The 19,949-nt window shown below is 48.2% G+C and overlaps 1 protein-coding gene across 14 annotated transcripts in view; it reads left to right on the forward strand.

The window, feature by feature from the left end:
* EPB41L2 (erythrocyte membrane protein band 4.1 like 2) overlaps window positions 1-19,949 on the forward strand; it is a 640,934-nt gene that overhangs the window by 230,523 nt on the left and 390,462 nt on the right. For all 14 annotated transcript variants that reach the window (XM_063917319.1, XM_063917312.1, XM_063917311.1 and 11 more), the window contains one exon: window positions 3,213-3,712. In XM_063917319.1, the coding sequence (XP_063773389.1) occupies window positions 3,227-3,712 (486 nt within the window). In that variant the 5' untranslated portion in view covers window positions 3,213-3,226. The remainder of the gene's footprint in view (window positions 1-3,212; window positions 3,713-19,949) is intronic.

Consider the following 19,949-nt stretch of genomic DNA (forward strand, 5'->3'; position numbering starts at 1 on the left):
AAGTGTTCTCAAATAAGCGGCAGTATGTAAAGCAGTACGAGCTCGCTGGAGGTGCAGGTTGCTGGCCGATCTGACACTTTTTTTTTTTTTTTAAAGGGACAATCACTTACAAGGCATTGTTTTGTCTTGCAAGTGATTGTTCCTTTAATAAAACATCCGAGATTGGCCGGCAACCCGCACTTCCGTCGATCTGACTGCATGACATACCTCCAAAAAACTACTTGTGAGTATAAACAAAATTGCATTCACATGGAAGTCACATCGCTACCCTATCATATTCATATCTGAATCGAGGTAGTGTTGTACTGCCTCTATTCCAGCCTTATGTGGAATAATGGTATAACTAAAAAATATTAGGCTATTTAATGAGGGCAAAACTCGGACCATATTGATAGAGAGAGAGATATATTCACATAACACAGCGTAAATTTAAAGTTTTTTAATTTAATTAATGGAACTGCGTAAGTAAAGGCGTCAACTGTACAAGACAAATCTCTGCATAGGAAAGTCAGGGGAGGGATGTCCTTAGGGAAGAGGCAAGATAGGTCCTAAACTGCATGTTCTGGGATGTGGCAGAATGATGTCACTGAATGATATCGTTAACAATATTGTTCAGTGTGTATGTACTATGGGGGTCATTCAGACCCGATCGCACACTGCCTTTTTTTGCAGCCGTGCGATCGGGTCTGAACAGCACATGTGTATGCACCGCAATGCACAGGTGCGTCGGCCGCTGGCAGCGACGCACTTCTGCATTGCTGGAATCGCCGGGCAGCGACAGAACTAAGAAAGCAATCACTCTGGCGATCGCAAGAAGATTGACCAGAAGAAGGCGTTCATGGGCGGCAATTCACCGTTTCCAGGGAGTGTCCGGTAAAATGCAGTCATGCCCAGCCGTTCGGGAGGAGGATTCCTGACGTCTGCATCGGCCCGGAACGTAGCAGCGGCTGAGTAAGTCCTGGGCTGTGCAGAAACTGCACAAACTTTTGTTTGTGCAGCTCTATGCACAGCCGATTGCACTCCTGCGCAGCGATTACCCTTTCCACTGTAGGTGGCGATTACCTGGTCGCAGCAGTGCAAATAACCGCCTGCATGTGACCAGGTCTGTGTGACCCCCTATGTCGTTTGCCCAGGATTTCAGGGGCAAACACTGACAATGTCACTCATGGAGCATATCGTCTAGTTTGTACGCTCCTTTTAATGTAAACTTTCTCCAAAATTACATGTGTTCTATATGCCCTGTGAAACTGCATAAAATTTAAACATGCACCGAAGAATGCGTTTAATGTGTTTCGCATGATCTTTTTATATGTTCAGCTTTTACCGGAACTGTATATTGTACTCCGAAACATGTCTTATTACCTGACAAATTGTATGTGTTCTGAACTATTAAATTGGAGCTCAAATAATGGACTGAAATGGTTGCCTAGGTTTTTAGTGGGGATCAGTATGAATTACCGATGGTCGGGAAAAATGGCCTCCAGTATAGAGGCAACGGCATCCCGGCCGCCAGTATGCCGGAAGCAGGGCGAGCGCAAAAAGTCCCCTTGCAGGTACGGTGGTTCGCTGCGCTTGCCACAGGTTCTATTCCCACTCTATGGACACCCATGAGGGGGAATAGCCCCTGTGAGCCAGGATTCCGGCTGGCGGCATTGTCAGCAGTCGGGGATTCCGGCGTCCTTATCCAGATCATCGGGATCCCGACTGCCGGCAATTTAACTGCATCCCGTAATATACATTAGAACATAAGGCAGAAAAAAAGTGAATTGGGGGAATGAGATTTTTATCACTTCAATTAGTCTTCACATGTGAGAATTCAAGTGCAAAGATGTTGCCATGTATTTATTTTGTGCCAGTTTATTTCTTCACTGCCAAGCTTGAAAGCTGTTCAGTTAAGGGTCACTCGAGGCTATGCCCTGGTTGTTATTGGGTATGGGATGCAGGATTAAAATTGTTCATATCTTGTTTTTAAAAAACAAAAAAATAAATTTGCCTTCTATGTTCTAGTATCAAACCTGTGAAAGGCAATACACATGCATCTCCTTGGTCCATATGAATATGACGGTAATCATATTTGTTGCATTATACAGCACAGCATACTAGTCTAGGAAATGTGACTGTGCCTCCCATCATTGCCAAAGTATGCTGGCTCTGGATGCTCACTGATCCATGTGTGCTCTCCTGGATTGCTGCTGCTAATGAGCACGTCTTTAAGCACTCAGTGAGAAGTGTGCCAAGATGGTAATTGGGGTATAGACACATGACACTGTGTAATAGATTTTGCTAGTCAGCATCTACTTTAGTGTAATCTTCCTCATAGAGGATTGCAGTTACTATCTGAACAGTTGGCATTCATACAAAGTCCATATGTCTTGCATTGTACTTCTTTGTATTTGTGACTTAAATACTCACCGTGGCACTTATAATACAGTATGTGTGTGACCTAGCATGTGGAAGTCTGTATGAGAAAGTGTAATGAAATTTGGTAACACACTAGTTCTAACCACTTAACTGATGATGTTTCCCTTCAAAAGCGTTAAGAACATTGTTTTTTAAAATGTATTTTATTTAATAAAGTTGAAAAAGTATTTATTAAAATATTGAAACATTATATTATGCACATATGCAGTACGGATCTCCTCATCAAAAACGGGGGAACAGGGTGGGACGGCGCAGTTGCATGAAGTCTGACCATGCCAGTTAAGTGGTTTTAAAGAACCTGCTGTCCTGAGATTTATGTCATACTACTCTTGCATACTGTTATGTCATTGAGTGATATCCAACTTCCTCCGCACATATATCCTTCCTTCTTCCCATCCTTTACTAATCCGTTTATCAGTCAATCTAGCTTCCACCTATAGATAACCCTGTAGAAGTTATTACCCAAAATGTTGTCTGCACTAACCAGGCAGCATGCTTACTATGTTCTCTAGGTTTTCTTTTCTTTGTAATTTCAGTGGGGTTTGTGTATTGCTGAATCACTTAATTCTTTAATATTAGGTGCTCTGTTTTTATGTCTGTAAAGCGCCTTTAGTCCTGTTTGGAGAAATAGCGCTATTATTATTATTATTATTATTCTCTGGTCTCTGAGGAAGACAGCTATTTAACCTATTTCTTTCTTGAAGCTCATAATGAACAATAGGCAGTATAGTATTTGTTATATTACTATTGTTATTTCAGAGATTAACTGAATATTTTTATTGCCATTTCAGCATTATCTGAAACCATGACAACTGAAGCAACTTCTGCAGTTGAAATACATGATTCAAAAAAGTCTGAGAATCAGATTGTACAGTTGGAGACCTTGAATGAGGAGGGTGGTCAGCAAGCAGATGAAAACGGCGAGGCAACTACGGACCACATCGAAAATAAAGACCCCGGAGAGACAGGGCAAGCTAACATAACTGAGTCCACATCTCCTCCAACCAGTCCTGGAGAGAAAAGTCCAGGGAAGCAAAAAAGGGAAAAGGAGGTACATGAAAGCAAAGGGATTTCCCGCTTCCTAACACCGTGGCGCAAGAAACAAAAATCCCAGAGCGAGGTTGAGCCAGCAGAGGATAACAAAGATGGCATAGTTGATTCAACTGAGGTAACAAAGGGAAATGAAGGTGAATTGAACAACACAGATGAAAAGTCAAGTAAAGGTCAACATGTGGAGGCCGAGGTAGAGAGCAGCAACGAAAAACATGATATTAACAATTCAGAGTTACAGGTGTGTATCCTCTTTTTATTTATTTATTAATCCTCTTTATTGCGTATTATCCCTGACCATATGTCTGCACTGTATTCACTGTTAATAGTAATTAATTTTTATTGAAATGCACAGTTTAATGTTTCTTTGTGCTCTGAAATTAATGCATAGAACAGGTAAACAATTGGAGATGAATAAAAAATAATCCCAGAATAATTTTAATAAAACTTATTCTAAATTTTTTGACAACTCCATTATAGCTACATTGCAGATATAGGGCCTAATTCAGTAAGGATTGCAAATTCTGCTAATTAGCAGAATTTGCAATCCTTTGGAGCACATGCTGGGGGCGCCCGTCGCTGGGCAGTACCGCCCAGCATACTGACCTTCGCCTCCTCCCGTTGAACAAGCAGAAATTGTGAACACATCGCAATTTCTGCTTCTTAGCAGAAACTAGGGCTGGCTCCTGCCAGCTTAGCTGTGTCCGCAGGCGTCCCGCTGCAATGTTATTGATCACGGCGGCTGCGTGTGGCGTCTCACAGCCGCCGTGATCACTCCCCTGTTCGTGCCGCACTGCCCCCGTTTATCCGGCACCGCCCCCCGCAACGCTCCCTCTCCTCCCTGGAAACGGAGCGATCCAACCTAAATGAGGCCCATAACCAGCACACTAACTTGTGGCATTCTTTCTACATTGGGAATTGAATATGGGCCCTCATTCCGAGTTGCTCGCTAGTTGCTTTTAGCAGCATTGCACACGCTAGGCCGCCGCCCTCTGGGAGTGTATCTTACCTTAGCAGAATAGCGAACGAAAGATTAGCAGAACTGCTACTAAATAATTCCTTGCAGTTTCTGAGTAGCTCCAGACCTACTCCTAGACTGCGATCACCTCAGTCCGTTAAGTTCCTGGTTTGACGTCACAAACACGCGTTTGGCCAGCCACTCCTGCGTTTTTACCTGGCACGCCTGCGTTTTTTAGCACACTCCCGGAAAACGCTCAGTTACCACCCAGAAACACCCCTTTCCTGTCAATCACTCACCGATCAGCAGTGCGACTGAAAAGTGCCGCACGTACAACCGCAAAACTGCTAATTTTTTAGTTAAATAACTAAGCGCATGCGCGCTGCATACCATGCGTATTTAGCAATAAATCGCAGCATAGCGACAATCGGCAACGAGCGAACAACTCGGAATGACCACCATTGTTTGGGATGTTCATTCCAACACTTCTGTCCGTCTTATCCCAAATTAGATTGATGGGCTGTGCTGGCTACTCCATGATTTTAAATCTATTGTCTTGTTGCTTTCCTCAAAGGTAGTTCTAACCTAGCCTAGAAGTATGGTTTGAATCATTATCTTGTTGTTGGTTGAACCCTTGACCAACCAGTTAATAGACTAGAAGGTACTGCATGACGCTGCAAATGCTGTGGTATCCCTTTTGTTTCAGGGTGCCAGTCACTCTGTTTAACAGTTGGTGTCACAGGTGTAGATATTGTATCCCAGGACAATGAGACGGAAGGTTCTCTCCCACTTAAATGTTGTTGCAATGGAAAGTGGGGAATACCATATTTCTGTTGCGGGGTACACTGGGCTCCACAAGGAATGGACAATGGGGTGTAGAGTAGGATCTTGATCCGAGGCACCAACAGGCTCAAAGCTTTGACTGTTCCCGGAATGCATAGCGCCGCCTCCTATATCACCCCGCCTCCCTGCACAGGATCTCAGTTTTGTAGTTGGTGCTGCAGTAGCAGGCACTTAACAGAGGGGCTGCTCCAGGCAGCCCTAAGAAGAGCTTTTTTTCTGAGGAAAAAAGTGAAGACTTCAAGGGCAGCAGCAGTGTTGCATGTCAGTGGACATTCACGGCTGCAGCTCCGGCTCTCCCCAGCAGCGCTGTACACTCCCGAGCCCTGGTTGCCGGGTAACTACAGCAGGAGGCTCCGGTTTTCTTCTTGTCAGGCACACACGACGGGGGCTCTCCGGGATCGCGTGGCCACGCTTCGGGAGGTGGTGGGTCCCGCTTGCGGGACCCGGTCTTTATCGCGATCCGGCGCAGTCAGTGGGAGGCGGGCCGCGTGCGCGCGCTGGCGGTGGACACTGTGGCAGTACAGGCAATCCCACTAGATCACCAGGGCATGGGACAGGTCAGGTTTTCTCTATAAACCGTTTTATTAGAGCCCGCAGTACCCAGTGGTTTTGCCAGCAGGGGGATAGAGCTTGGACCTGAAGCCTCTCCCCCAGCCCCAGGGCGCCATTTTCTGCAAATGTTCCCGCCCTGGAGCTGCATATCTGTCTCTTTCTCACTCTCTGGCAGTGTCTGCGGCGCCATTATCCCTCAGCTCACTGTTCCTGGGAATGCTTGGGCAAATCCTCCTATGTAAAGCCGCCTGGTTGTCAGTGCTGTGACTTTACAAGACACTTAAGTATTCTCCCTGCCTTTTTTAGTCAGTGTTAGTTAAGAAAGATTGCACTTAGTCAGGATTTCCTAGTACAATTACCCTGTGATATACATCCAGTTCTTACTGTGTACTGTTATATCTATTGTTATATAGCTGTGTAAGCTAGTCCAGTGCAGTATTATTGTTAGTAATAACCACTGCATTGTACAGCCTGTGACAATTTGTGTGTGCATTTGATAGCTGAGTGGTGTCCATTTTGTGTCTTTCACTCAACCTGCTATCCCTATATTCTATAACCTGAAGGGGCTTGGTGCGTCAGGTTTTATCTAATATAGGATTTTCACAAAGATATACTGTATTACGTATTTTTCTCTGTGATTTAGTCACCATATCTCTCCTATATTGCTGCTGGTGGTGACTACACTGCGCAGGGGTTTGGGCTAGAGGTATTGTGCTGCTGACAAATTGTACTGTGTTACCTGATACTGCAAGTGTTATCATGTCTGCTTCTGAGGGTAACGGTTCTGGGGCTAAACACACTGCCGGTGTTGCTGAAGCCGCAGATACCTATGAGGAAAATATAGCAGCTTTGGGCTCTGGTTCTGGGGGCTTTTTGCCCCCCAGTGGGACGGTGGCAACGGGGGCAAATAATGACCCGCCGTGGGCCGCTTTTTCCACGCTTCTGCATACACTAGTTCATAAACTAACACCCCCTATGGGACCCCCAATGCCGGTGCAACCGTTTGTGGTCCCTGCAGCTAACCCGCCGTGGGCGGATGATTTATCTGCTCAAATAAAGAAGTTGAACCAGTCCCTGACTACTAAAAAGTCTGACCGTCGCTCGCCTACGTACAAGGGGTCCTCTATGCGAGCGCTTGTCTCCTCACAATCCACTGCTGTCACTGACACCTCGTCGGATGAAGACGGCACTTACGCTGACCCCACAGGTTCTGACTCAGATACGACTCATGGGGAGGGTGGTTCACATGTGGATGTTCCTGATCTTTTGGAGGCTATTAAGTTAATTTTACAGATTACGGATGATCGCGAGCCATCCGTTCCTCCTAAGACCAGATAGGTTCAAGCGTCAGAAGGTGATTAAACAAGTTTTCTGTGACGTCCTAGTGGATGCTGGGACTCCGTAAGGACCATGGGGAATAGCGGCTCCGCAGGAGACAGGGCACAAGAATAAAAGCTTTAGGATCAGGTGGTGTGCACTGGCTCCTCCCCCTATGACCCTCCTCCAAGCCTCAGTTAGATTTTTGTGCCCGAACGAGAAGGGTGCAGGCTAGGTGGCTCTCCTGAGCTGCTTAGAATAAAAGTTTATTTTAGGTTTTTTATTTTCAGTGAGTCCTGCTGGCAACAGGCTCACTGCATCGTGGGACTAAGGGGAGAAGAAACGGACTCACCTGCGTGCAGAGTGGATCGGGTTTCTTAGGCTACTGGACATTAGCTCCAGAGGGACGATCACAGGTTCAGCCTGGATGGGTCCCGGAGCCGCGCCGCCGGCCCCCTTACAGAGCCAGAAGAACGAAGAGGTCCGGTGAAATCGGCGGCAGAAGATGATCCTGTCTTCAGACTAAGGTAGCGCACAGCACCGCAGCTGTGCGCCATTGCTCTCAGCACACTTCACACTCCGGTCACTGAGGGTGCAGGGCGCTGGGGGGGAGCGCCCTGAGACGCAATATAACAGATGATACCTTAGGTTGGCAAAAGAATACATCACATATAGCTCTTGGGCTATATGGATGTATTTTAACCCCTGCCATTATTACAGAAAAGAGCGGGAGATAAGGACGTCGTGAAGGGGCGGAGCCTATCTCCTCAGCACACAAGCGCCATTTTCCCTCACAGCTCCGCTGGAAGGACGGCTCCCTGACTCTCCCCTGCAGACTTGCTACAGAATCAGGGTAAAAAAGAGAGGGGGGGGGGCACTATTGGCAGCTAAAAATTATATAAACAGCAGCTATAAGGGAATAACACTTATGTAAGGTTATCCCTGTGTATATATATATATAGCGCTTGGTGTGTGCTTGCAGACTCTCCCTCTGTCTCTCCAAAGGGCTTGTGGGGTCCTGTCCTCTATCAGAGCATTCCCGGTGTGTGTGCTGTGTGTCGGTACGTGTGTGTCGACATGTATGAGGAGGAAAATGATGTGGAGGCGGAGCAATTGCCTGGGTTAGTGATGTCACCCCCTAGGGTGTCGACACCTGACTGGATGATCGTATTTAAAGAATTAAGTGATAATGTCAGCACTTTGCAAAAAACGGTTGATGACATGAGACAGCCGGCAAATCAATTAGTGCCTGTCCAGGCGTCTCAGACACCGTCAGGGGCCCTAAAACGCCCGTTACCTCAGTGGGTCGACACAGACCCAGACACAGATACTGAGTCTAGTGTCGACGGTGAGGAGACAAACGTAATGTCCAGTAGGGCCACACGTTACATGATCACGGCAATGAAGGAGGCATTGAACATTTCTGACACTACAAGTACCACAAAGAAGGGTATTATGTGGGGTGTGAAAAAACTACCAATAGTTTTCCCTGAGTCAGATGAGTTTAAATGAGGTGTGTGATAAAGCGTGGGTTTCCCCCGACAAAAAACTGCTAATTTCTAAAAAATTATTGGCACTATATCCTTTCCCGTCAGAGGTTAGGACGCGTTGGGAAACACCCCCTAGGGTAGATAAGGCGCTCACACGTTTATCTAAACAGGTAGCGTTACCGTCTCCTGATACGGCCACCCTCAAGGAACCAGCAGATAGAAGGCTGGAAAATATTCTTAAAAGTATATACACACATACTGGTGTTATACTGCGACCAGCAATCGCTTCAGCCTGGATGTGCAGTGCTGGAGTCGCGTGGTCGGATTCCCTGACTGAAAATATTGATACCCTGGATAGGGACAATATACTGCTAACTATAGAGCATTTGAAAGATGCATTACTATATATGCGTGATGCACAGAGGGATATCTGCACCCTGGCATCAAGAGTAAGTGCTATGTCCATTTCTGCCAGAAGAGCGTTATGGACGCGACAGTGGTCAGGCGATGCGGATTCAAAACGACATATGGAAGTATTGCCGTATAAAGGGGAGGAGTTATTTGGGGCTGGTCTATCGGACCTGGTGGCCACGGCAACGGCTGAAAAATCCACCTTTCTCTATCGTCCTAGTGGATGCTGGGGTTCCTGAAAGGACCATGGGGAATAGCGGCTCCGCAGGAGACAGGGCACAAAAAGTAAAGCTTTAGGATCAGGTGGTGTGCACTGGCTCCTCCCCCTATGACCCTCCTCCAAGCCTCAGTTAGATTTTTGTGCCCGGCCGAGAAGGGTGCAATCTAGGTGGCTCTCCTAAAGAGCTGCTTAGAAAAGTTTAGCTTAGGTTTTTTATTTTACAGTGAGTCCTGCTGGCAACAGGATCACTGCAACGAGGGACTTAGGGGAGAAGAAGTGAACTCACCTGCGTGCAGGATGGATTGGCTTCTTTGGCTACTGGACATTAGCTCCAGAGGGACGATCACAGGTACAGCCTGGATGGTCACCGGAGCCTCGCCGCCGGCCCCCTTGCAGATGCTGAAACGAGAAGAGGTCCAGAATCGGCGGCAGAAGACTCCTCAGTCTTCTTAAGGTAGTGCACAGCACTGCAGCTGTGCGCCATTTCCTCTCAGCACACTTCACACGGCAGTCACTGAGGGTGCAGGGCGCTGGGAGGGGGGCGCCCTGGGAGGCAAATGAAAACCTTTTTTGGCTAAAAATACCTCACATATAGCCTCCGGGGGCTATATGGAGATATTTAACCCCTGCCAGAATCCATTAAAGAGCGGGAGACGAGCCCGCCGAAAAAGGGGCGGGGCCTATCTCCTCAGCACACAGCGCCATTTTCCCTCACAGAAAGGCTGGAGGGAAGGCTCCCAGGCTCTCCCCTGCACTGCACTACAGAAACAGGGTTAAAACAGAGAGGGGGGGCACTAATTTGGCGTTAGAAATATATAAAAGATGCTATAAGGGAAAACACTTATATAAGGTTGTCCCTATATAATTATAGCGTTTTTGGTGTGTGCTGGCAAACTCTCCCTCTGTCTCTCCAAAGGGCTAGTGGGTCCTGTCCTCTATCAGAGCATTCCCTGTGTGTGTGCTGTGTGTCGGTACGTGTGTGTCGACATGTATGAGGACGATGTTGGTGAGGAGGCGGAGCAATTGCCTGTAATGGTGATGTCACTCTCTAGGGAGTCGACACCGGAATGGATGGCTTATTTAGGGAATTACGTGATAATGTCAACACGCTGCAAGGTCGGTTGACGACATGAGACGGCCGACAAACAATTAGTACCGGTCCAGACGTTTCAGAAACACCGTCAGGGGTTTTAAAACGCCCGTTTACTTTAGTCGGTCGACACAGACACAGACACGGACACTGAATCCAGTGTCGACGGTGAATAAACAAACGTATTCCTTATTAGGGCCACACGTTAAGGGCAATGAAGGAGGTGTTACATATTTCTGATACTACAAGTACCACAAAAGAGGGTATTATGTGGGATGTGAAAAAACTACCGTAGTTTTTCCTGAATCGGATAAATTAAATGAAGTGTGTGATGATGCGTGGGTTCCCCCCGATAGAAAATTATGGGCGGTATACCCTTTCCCGCCAGAAGTTAGGGCGCGTTGGGAAACACCCCTTAGGGTGGATAAGGCGCTCACACGCTTATCAAAACAAGTGGCGGTACCGTCTATAGATAGGGCCGTCCTCAAGGAGCCAGCTGACAGGAGGCTGGAAAATATCATAAAAAGTATATACACACATACTGGTGTTATACTGCGACCAGCGATCGCCTCAGCCTGGATGTGCAGAGCTGGGGTGGCTTGGTCGGATTCCCTGACTAAAAATATTGATACCCTTGACAGGGACAGTATTTTATTGACTATAGAGCATTTAAAGGATGCATTTTCTATATATGCGAGATGCACAGAGGGATATTTGCACTCTGGCATCAAGAGTAAGTGCGATGTCCATATCTGCCAGAAGATGTTTATGGACACGACAGTGGTCAGGTGATGCAGATTCCAAACGGCACAAAGGTGTATTGCCGTATAAAGGAAGAGGAGTTATTTGGGGTCGGTCCATCGGACCTGGTGGCCACGGCAACTGCTGGAAAATCCACCGTTTTTACCCTAAGTCACATCTCTGCAGAAAAAGACACCGTCTTTTCAGCCTCAGTCCTTTCGTCCCTATAAGAGTCATATCTGCCCAGGGATAGAGGAAAGGGAAGAAGACTGCAGCAGGCAGCCCATTCCCAGGAACAGAAGCGTTCCACCGCTTCTGCCAAGCTCTCAGCATGACGCTGGGACCGTACAGGACCCCTGGATCCTACATGTAGTATCCCAGGGGTACAGATTGGAATGTCGAGACGTTTCCCCTTCGCAGGCTCCTGAAGTCTGGTTTACCAAGGTCTCCCTCCGACAAGGAGGCAGTATGGGAAACAATTCACAAGCTGTATTCCCAGCAGGTGATAATCAAATTACCCCTCCTACAACAAGAAAAGGGGTATTATTCCACATTATATTGTGGTACTGAAGCCAGAAGGCTAGGTGAGACCTATTCTAAATCTAAAAAAATTTGAACACTTACAAAGGTTCAAATCAAGATGGAGTCACTCAGAGCAGTGATAACGAACCAGGAAGAAGGGGACTATATAGTGTCCCGAGACATCAGGGATGCTTACCTCCATGTCCAAAATTTGCCCTTCTCAGAACTGTCACTATCAGTTTCAGACGCTGCCGTTTGGATTGTCCACGGCACCCCGGGTCTTTACCAAGGTAATGGCCGAAATGATGATTCTTCTTCGAAGAAAAGGCGTCTTAATTATCGATTACTTGGACGATCTCCTGATAAGGGCAAAGTCCAGGGAACAGTTGGAGGTCGGAGTAGCACTATCTCGGATACTGCTACAACAGCACGGGTGGATTCTAAATATTCCAAAATCGCAGCTGATCCCGACGACAAGTCTGCTGTGCCTAGGGATGATTCTGGACACAGTCCAGAAAAAGGTGTTTCTCCCGGAAGAGAAAGCCAGGGAGTTATCCGAGCTAGTCAGGAACCTCCTAAAATCAGTGCATCATTGCACAAGGTTACTGGTAAAGATGGTGACTTCCTACGAAGCAATTCCATTCGGCAGATTTCACGCAAGAATTTTTCAGTGGGATCTGCTGGACAAATGGTCCGGATCGCATCTTCAGATGCATCAGCGGATAACCCTATATCCAAGGACAAGGGTGTCTCTCCTGTGGTGGTTACAGAGTGCTCATCTTCTAGAGGGCCGCAGATTCGGCATTCAGGATTGGATGCTGGTGACCACGGAGGCCAGCCCGAGAGGCTGGGGAGCAGTCACACAAGGAAAAAATTTCCAGGGAGTGTGATCAAGTCTGGAGACTTTTCTCCACATAAATATACTGGAGCTAAGGGTAAATTTATAATACTCTAAGCTTAGCAAGACCTCTGCTTCAAGGTCAGCCGGTATTGATCCAGTGGGAAAAACATCACGGCAGTCGCCCACGTAAATAGACAGGGCGGCACAAGAAGCAGGAGGGCAATGGCAAAAACTGCAAGGACTTTTCGCTGGGCGGAAAATCATGTGATAGCACTGTCAGCAGTGTTTCATTCCGGGAATGGAAACTGGGAAGCAGACTTCCTCAGCAGGCACGACCTCCACCCGGCAGAATGGAAACTTCATCGGGAAGTTTTCCACATGATTGTAAACCGTTGGGAAATACCAAAGGTGGACATGATGGCGTCCCGTCTGAACAAAAAACGGGACAGGTATTGCGCCAGGTTAAGAGACCCTCAGGCAATAGCTGTGGACGTTCTGGTAACACCATGGATGTACCAGTCGGTGTATGTGTTCCATCCTCTGCTTCTCATACCTAAGGTACTGAGACTTATAAGACGTAGAGGAGTAAGAACTATACTCATGGCTCCGGATTGGCCAAGAAGGACTTGGTACCCGGAACTTCAAGAGATGCTCACAGAGGACTTATGGCCTCTGCCGCTAAGAAGGGACTTGTTTCAGCAAGTACCATGTCTGTTCCAAGACTTACCGCAGCTGCGTTTGACGGCATGGCGGTGGAACGCCGGATCCTAAGGGAAAAAGGCATTCCGGAAGAGGTCATTCCTACCCTGGTCAAAGCCAGAAAGGAGGTGACCGCACAACATTATCACCACATGTGGCAAAAATATGTTGCGTGGTGTGAGGCCAGAAAGGCCCCACGAAGAAATTTCAACTCGGTCGATTCCTGCATTTCCTGCAAACAGGAGTGTCTATGGGCCTCAAATTGGGGTCCATTAAGGTTCAAATTTCGGCCCTGTCGATTTTCTTCCAGAAAGAATTGGCTTCAGTTCCTGAAGTCCAGAAGTTTGTCAAGGGAGTACTGCATATACAACCCCCTTTTGTGCCTCCAGTGGCACTGTGGGATCTCAACGTAGTTCTGGGATTCCTCAAATCACATTGGTTTAAAACCAGTCAAATCTGTGGATTTGAAGCATCTCACATGAAAAGTGACCATGCTCTTGGCCCTGGCCTGGACCAGGCGAGTGTCAAATTGGTGGTTTTTTTCTCAAAAAAGCCCATATCTGGTTGTCCATTTGGACAGGGCAGAGCTGCGGACTCGTCCCCAGTTCTCTCCCTAAGGTGGTGTCAGTGTTTCACCTGAACCAGCTTATTTTGGTGCCTTGCGCCTACTAGGGACTTGGAGGACTCCAGGTTGCTAGATGTTGTCAGGGCCCTGTAAATATAGGTTCCAGGACGGCTGGAGTCAGGAAAACTGACTTGCTGTTATCCTGTATGCACCCAACAAACTGGGTGCTCTTGCTTCTAAGCAGACTATTGCTAGTTGGATGTGTAATACAATTCAGCTTGCACATTCTGTGGCAGGCCTGCCACAGCCAAAATATGTAAATGCCCATTCCACAAGGAAGGTGGGCTTATCTTGGGCGGCTGCCCGAGGGGTCTCGGCTTTACAACTTTGCCGAGCGGCTATTTAGTCAGGGGCAAACACGTTGGTAAAATCCTACAAATTTGATACCCTGGCTAAGGAGGACCTGGAGTTCTCTCATTCGGTGCTGCAGAGTCATCCGCACTCTCCCGCCCGTTTGGGAGCTTTGGTATTATCCCCATGGTCCTTTCAGGAACCCCAGCATCCACTAGGACGATAGAGAAAATAAGAATTTACTTACCGATAATTCTATTTCTCGGAGTCCGTAGTGGATGCTGGGCGCCCATCCCAAGTGCGGATTATCTGCAATACTTGTACATAGTTACAAAAATCGGGTTATTATTGTTGTGAGCCATCTTTTCAGAGGCTCCGCTGTTATCATACTGTTAACTGGGTTCAGATCACAGGTTGTACAGTGTGATTGGTGTGGCTGGTATGAGTCTTACCCGGGATTCAAAATCCTTCCTTATTGTGTACGCTCGTCCGGGCACGGTATCCTAACTGAGGCTTGGTGGAGGGTCATAGGGGGAGGAGCCAGTGCACACCACCTGATCCTAAAGCTTTACTTTTTGTGCCCTGTCTCCTGCGGAGCCGCTATTCCCCATGGTCCTTTCAGGAACCCCAGCATCCACTACGGACTCCGAGAAATAGAATTATCGGTAAGTAAATTCTTATTTTTTACCCCAGGTCACTTCACATCAGCAGAAAAAGACACCGTCTTTTCAAACTCAGTCCTTTCGTTCCCATAAGTACAAGCGAGCTAAAGGCCATTCCTTCCTGCCCCGGGGCAGAGGAAGGGGAAAAAGACTGCACCATGCAGCCGCTTCCCAGGAGCAGAAGCCCTCCCCTGCTTCTGCCAAGTTTTCAGCATGACGCTGGGGCTTTACAAGCAGACTCAGACATGGTGGGGGTCCGTCTCAAGAATTTCAACGCGCAGTGGGCTCACTCGCAAGTGGACCTCTGGATTCTACAGGTAGTATCGCAGGGGTACAAACTGGAATTCGAGGCGTTTCCCCCTCGCCGGTTCCTGAAGTCTGCTCTACCAAAGTCTCCCTCCGACAGGGAGGCAGTTTTGGAAGCCATTCACAAGCTGTATTCCCAGCAGGTGATAATCAAGGTACCCCTCCTAACAACAGGGAAAGGGGTATTATTCCACGCTGTTTGTGGTACCGAAGCCGGACGGCTCGGTGAGACCAATTTTAAATCTGAAATCCTTGAACACTTACATAAAGAGGTTCAAATTCAAGATGGAATCACTCAGATCGGGTCTTTACCAAGGTAATGGCCGAAATGATGATTCTTCTTCGAAGAAAAGGCATCTTAATTATCCCTTACTTGGACGATCTCCTGATAAGGGCAAGGGCCAGGGAACAGTTAGAAGTCGGAGTAGCACTATCTCAGGTAGTGTTACGTCAGCACGGGTGGATCCTAAATATTCCAAAATCGCAGCTGATTCCTACGACACGTCTACTGTTCCTAGGAATGATTCTGGACACAGCCCAGAAAAAGGTGTTTCTCCCGGAGGAGAAGGCCAGGGAGTTATCCGAGCTAGTCAGGAACCTCCTAAAACCAGGCCAGGTGTCAGTGCATCAGTGCACGAGGGTCCTGGGAAAAATGGTGGCTTCTTACAAAGCGATTCCATTCGGAAGATTCCATGCAAGAACTTTTCAGTGGGATCTGCTGGACAAATGGTCCGGATCGCATCTTCAGATGCATCAGCGGATAACCCTGTCGCCAAGGACAAGGGTGTCTCTTCTGTGGTGGCTGCAGAGTGCTCATCTACTAGAGGGCCGCAGATTTGGCATTCAGGATTGGATCCTGGTGACCACGGATGCAAGCCTGAGAGGCTGGGGAGCAGTCACACAGGGAAGAAATTTCCAGGGCTTGTGGTCAAGCATGGAAGCATCTCTTCATATAAACATTCTGGAACTAAGGGCCATTTACAATGCCCTAAGTCAAGCGAAACCCCTGCTTCAGGGTCAGGCGGTATTGATCCAATCGGACAACATCACGTCAGTCGCCCACGTAAACAGACAGGGCGGCACGAGAAGCAGGAGGGCAATGGCAGAAGCTGCAAGGATTCTTCGCTGGGCGGAAAATCATGTGATAGCACTGTCAGCAGTGTTCATTCCGGGAGTGGACAACTGGGAAGCAGACTTCCTCAGCAGACACGACCTCCACCCGGGAGAGTGGGGACTTCACCCAGAAGTCTTCCACCTGATAGTAAACCGTTGGGAAGAACCAAAGGTGGACATGATGGCGTCCCGTCTAAACAAAAAACTAGACAGATATTGCGCCAGGTCAAGGGACCCTCAGGCAATAGCGGTGGACGCCCTGGTAACGCCGTGGGTGTACCAGTCAGTGTATGTGTTCCCTCCTCTGCCTCTCATACCAAAGGTACTGAGAATCATAAGAAGGAGAGGAGTAAGAACTATACTCGTGGCTCCGGATTGGCCAAGAAGGACTTGGTACCCGGAACTTCAAGAGATGCTCACGGACGAACCGTGGCCTCTACCTCTGAGAGAGGACCTGCTCCAGCAGGGGCCTTGTCTGTTCCAAGACTTACCGCGGCTGCGTTTGACGGCATGGCGGTTGAACACCGGATCCTGAGGGAAAAAGGCATTCCAGATGAAGTCATCCCTACCCTGGTCAAGGCCAGGAAGGACGTAACCGCAAAACATTATCACCGCATTTGGCGAAAATATGTTGCGTGGTGTGAGGCCAAGAAGGCCCCTACAGAGGAATTTCAACTGGGTCGTTTCCTCCATTTCCTGCAAACAGGACTATCTATGGGCCTAAAATTAGGGTCCATTAAGGTTCAAATTTCGGCCCTGTCGATTTTCTTCCAGAAAGAACTGGCTTCAATGCCTGAAGTTCAGACATTTGTAAAAGGGGTACTGCATATACAGCCTCCTTTTGTGCCTCCAGTGGCACCTTGGGATCTCAATGTTGTGTTGAGTTTTCTAAAGTCACATTGGTTTGAACCACTCACCACTGTGGACTTCAAATATCTCACATGGAAGGTGACGATGCTGTTAGCCCTGGCTTCAGCCAGGCGTGTGTCAGAATTGGCGGCTTTATCATATAAAAGTCCTTACTTAATTTTTCATTCTGACAGGGCAGAATTGAGGACTCGTCCTCAATTTCTACCTAAGGTGGTTTCTGCATTTCACATGAACCAACCTATTGTGGTACCTGCGGCTACTAGGGACTTGGAGGACTCCAAGTTGCTTGACGTTGTCAGGGCCCTGAAAATATGTTTCCAGGACGGCTGGAGTCAGAAAATCTGACTCGCTGTTTATCCTGTATGCACCCAACAAGCTGGGTGCTCCTGCTTCTAAGCAGACGATTGCTCGTTGGATTTGTAGTACAATTCAGCTTGCACATTCTGTGGCGGGCCTGCCACAGCCAAAATCGGTAAAAGCCCATTCCACAAGGAAAGTGGGCTCATCTTGGGCGGCTGCCCGAGGGGTCTCGGCTTTACAACTTTGCCGAGCAGCTACTTGGTCAGGGGCAAACACGTTTGCAAAATTCTACAAATTTGATACCCTGGCTGAGGAGGACCTGGAGTTCTCTCATTCGGTGCTGCAGAGTCATCCGCACTCTCCCGCCCGTTAGGGAGCTTTGGTATAATCCCCATGGTCCTTACGGAGTCCCAGCATCCACTAGGACGTCAGAGAAAATAAGATTTTACTTACCGATAAATCTATTTCTCGTAGTCCGTAGTGGATGCTGGGCGCCCATCCCAAGTGCGGATTGTCTGCAATACTTGTATATAGTTATTGTTACAAAAATTCGGGTTATTATTGTTGTAAGCCATCTTTTCAGAGGCTCCTTTTCGTTTTATCATACTGTTAACTGGGTTCAGATCACAAGTTGTACGGTGTGATTGGTGTGGCTGGTATGAGTCTTACCCGGGATTCAATATCCTTCCTTATTATGTACGCTCGTCCGGGCACAGAATCCTAACTGAGGCTTGGAGGAGGGTCATAGGGGGAGGAGCCAGTGCACACCACCTGATCCTAAAGCTTTTATTCTTGTGCCCTGTTTCCTGCGGAGCCGCTATTCCCCATGGTCCTTACGGAGTCCCAGCATCCACTACGGACTACGAGAAATAGATTTATCGGTAAGTAAAATCTTATTTTACCTCACTCTGACCACCTAGTGGATATACGTCAGGAACCTTGGGAAAACCCGGGTACGAAGTTTGTGCCTCAAAAGAAAATGCTGGCTCGCTATCCCCTCGCGCCGGAGCTGTCTAAGAATTGGGAAACGCCTCCTCCAGTGGACTCACGTGGCTAATATGGTGGTTTCCTCAGCTCTTCCGGTCACCACCGTCACGTCTCTAAAAGAGCCTACGGATAAACGTGTGGAGGGTTGTCTGAAAGCGATTTACACCCTCACGGGTGCTGCACAAAGGCCCACTATTGCAGCTACTTGGGCTGCAGAGGCCATTGAAGCATGGGCCTTGGAGTTAGATGCTGAAATCTCCTCTGACCATGCTAGACAATGCTTGTCTTATATTGTCACAGCTTCTCGTTATATTAAAGAGGCGGCTTCTGATGCCAGTATCCTGGCAGCCAAGGCCTCTACTACGTCAGTCCTGGCTCGCCGGATATTGTGGCTGAGATCCTGGTCTGTGGATCTGGACTCTAGAAAAACCCTGGAGGTACTCCCTTTTAAGGGAGATATTCTGTTTGGGGAGGATTTAAATAAGATTGTGGCTGACTTGGCTACTGCCAAAACTGCCTGTCTGCCAAGTACTGCTCCTTCTGTGTCGAAGGCTAAAGGTACTTCCTTTCGCCCCTTTCGTCCTTCAGGTAAAGCAAAAGGTCAGGCGTACAACAAGCAGGCCCGCACTTCCAAACCTGGTAAGCCAAAGCCCAAAAGAGCCTGGGCGGCCCGTCAGCCAGCTTCCAAGACAGATAAGCCTGCCGCATGACGGGGCGGGCCTCCCTCTGGGGGATCCCAGGGTGGGCCTCCCTCTGGGGGATCCCAGGGTGGGGGGCCGGCTACCAGGGTATACCCAGGAATGGTTGAAGACCACTTCAGATGCCTGGGTACGGGAAGTCGTCACTAGAGGTTACACCATAGCCTTCAAAAACCGACCCCCTCATCGATTTTGCCAGACAGATGTCCCGTTGGACAAGACAAAGGCAAACACTCTACATTCGGTGGTACAGACCCTCCTGGATACAGGAGTCGTAGTACAGGTGCCTCTTGCGCAGAGGGGCCGGGGGTTCTATTCTCCGCTGTTTCTAGTCCCGAAACCGAATGGGTCCTCCCGGCCCACTCTCAACCTCAAGGCATTGACCAGGTTTGTGAAGGTTTCCTAGTTCCGGATGGAAACCCTTCGCTCTATAGTTCTGGCCTTGGAACCTGGGGACTTCATGGTCTCCCTGGATATACAGGATGCTTACCTGCATATTCCTATAGCAGTGTCTCATCAGCAATACCTGAGATTTGCGATTGGCAACTGCCATTACCAGTTTTGGGCGTTACCTTTTCGTTTAACAACGGCTCCGCGAGTCTTTACAAAAGTCATGGCGGTGATGACGGTGGTACTCCGCCATCAAGGGGTCAGGATACTGCTGTATTTGGACGACTTGTTAATCCTGGCAAATTCCCCAGAACTTCTCCTGCGTCATCTAGATGTGACGGTCCGGTTTCTGCAAGCCCACGGGTGGCTCATCAACTGGAAGAAGTCATCCCTGATCCCTGCTCAGAGCATGGTGCATCTGGGAGCACTATTGGACACTCACAACCAGCGGTTGTTCCTGTCTCAGGAGAAAGTCCTGAAACTTCAGAACAGGATACGTTGCTTCCTATCTCGTCCACAAGTGTCGATACATTCGGCGATGCAGGTGCTGGT

This window comes from Pseudophryne corroboree, chromosome 4, assembly GCF_028390025.1.
Source record: "Pseudophryne corroboree isolate aPseCor3 chromosome 4, aPseCor3.hap2, whole genome shotgun sequence".
Lineage (NCBI taxonomy): Eukaryota > Metazoa > Chordata > Amphibia > Anura > Myobatrachidae > Pseudophryne > Pseudophryne corroboree.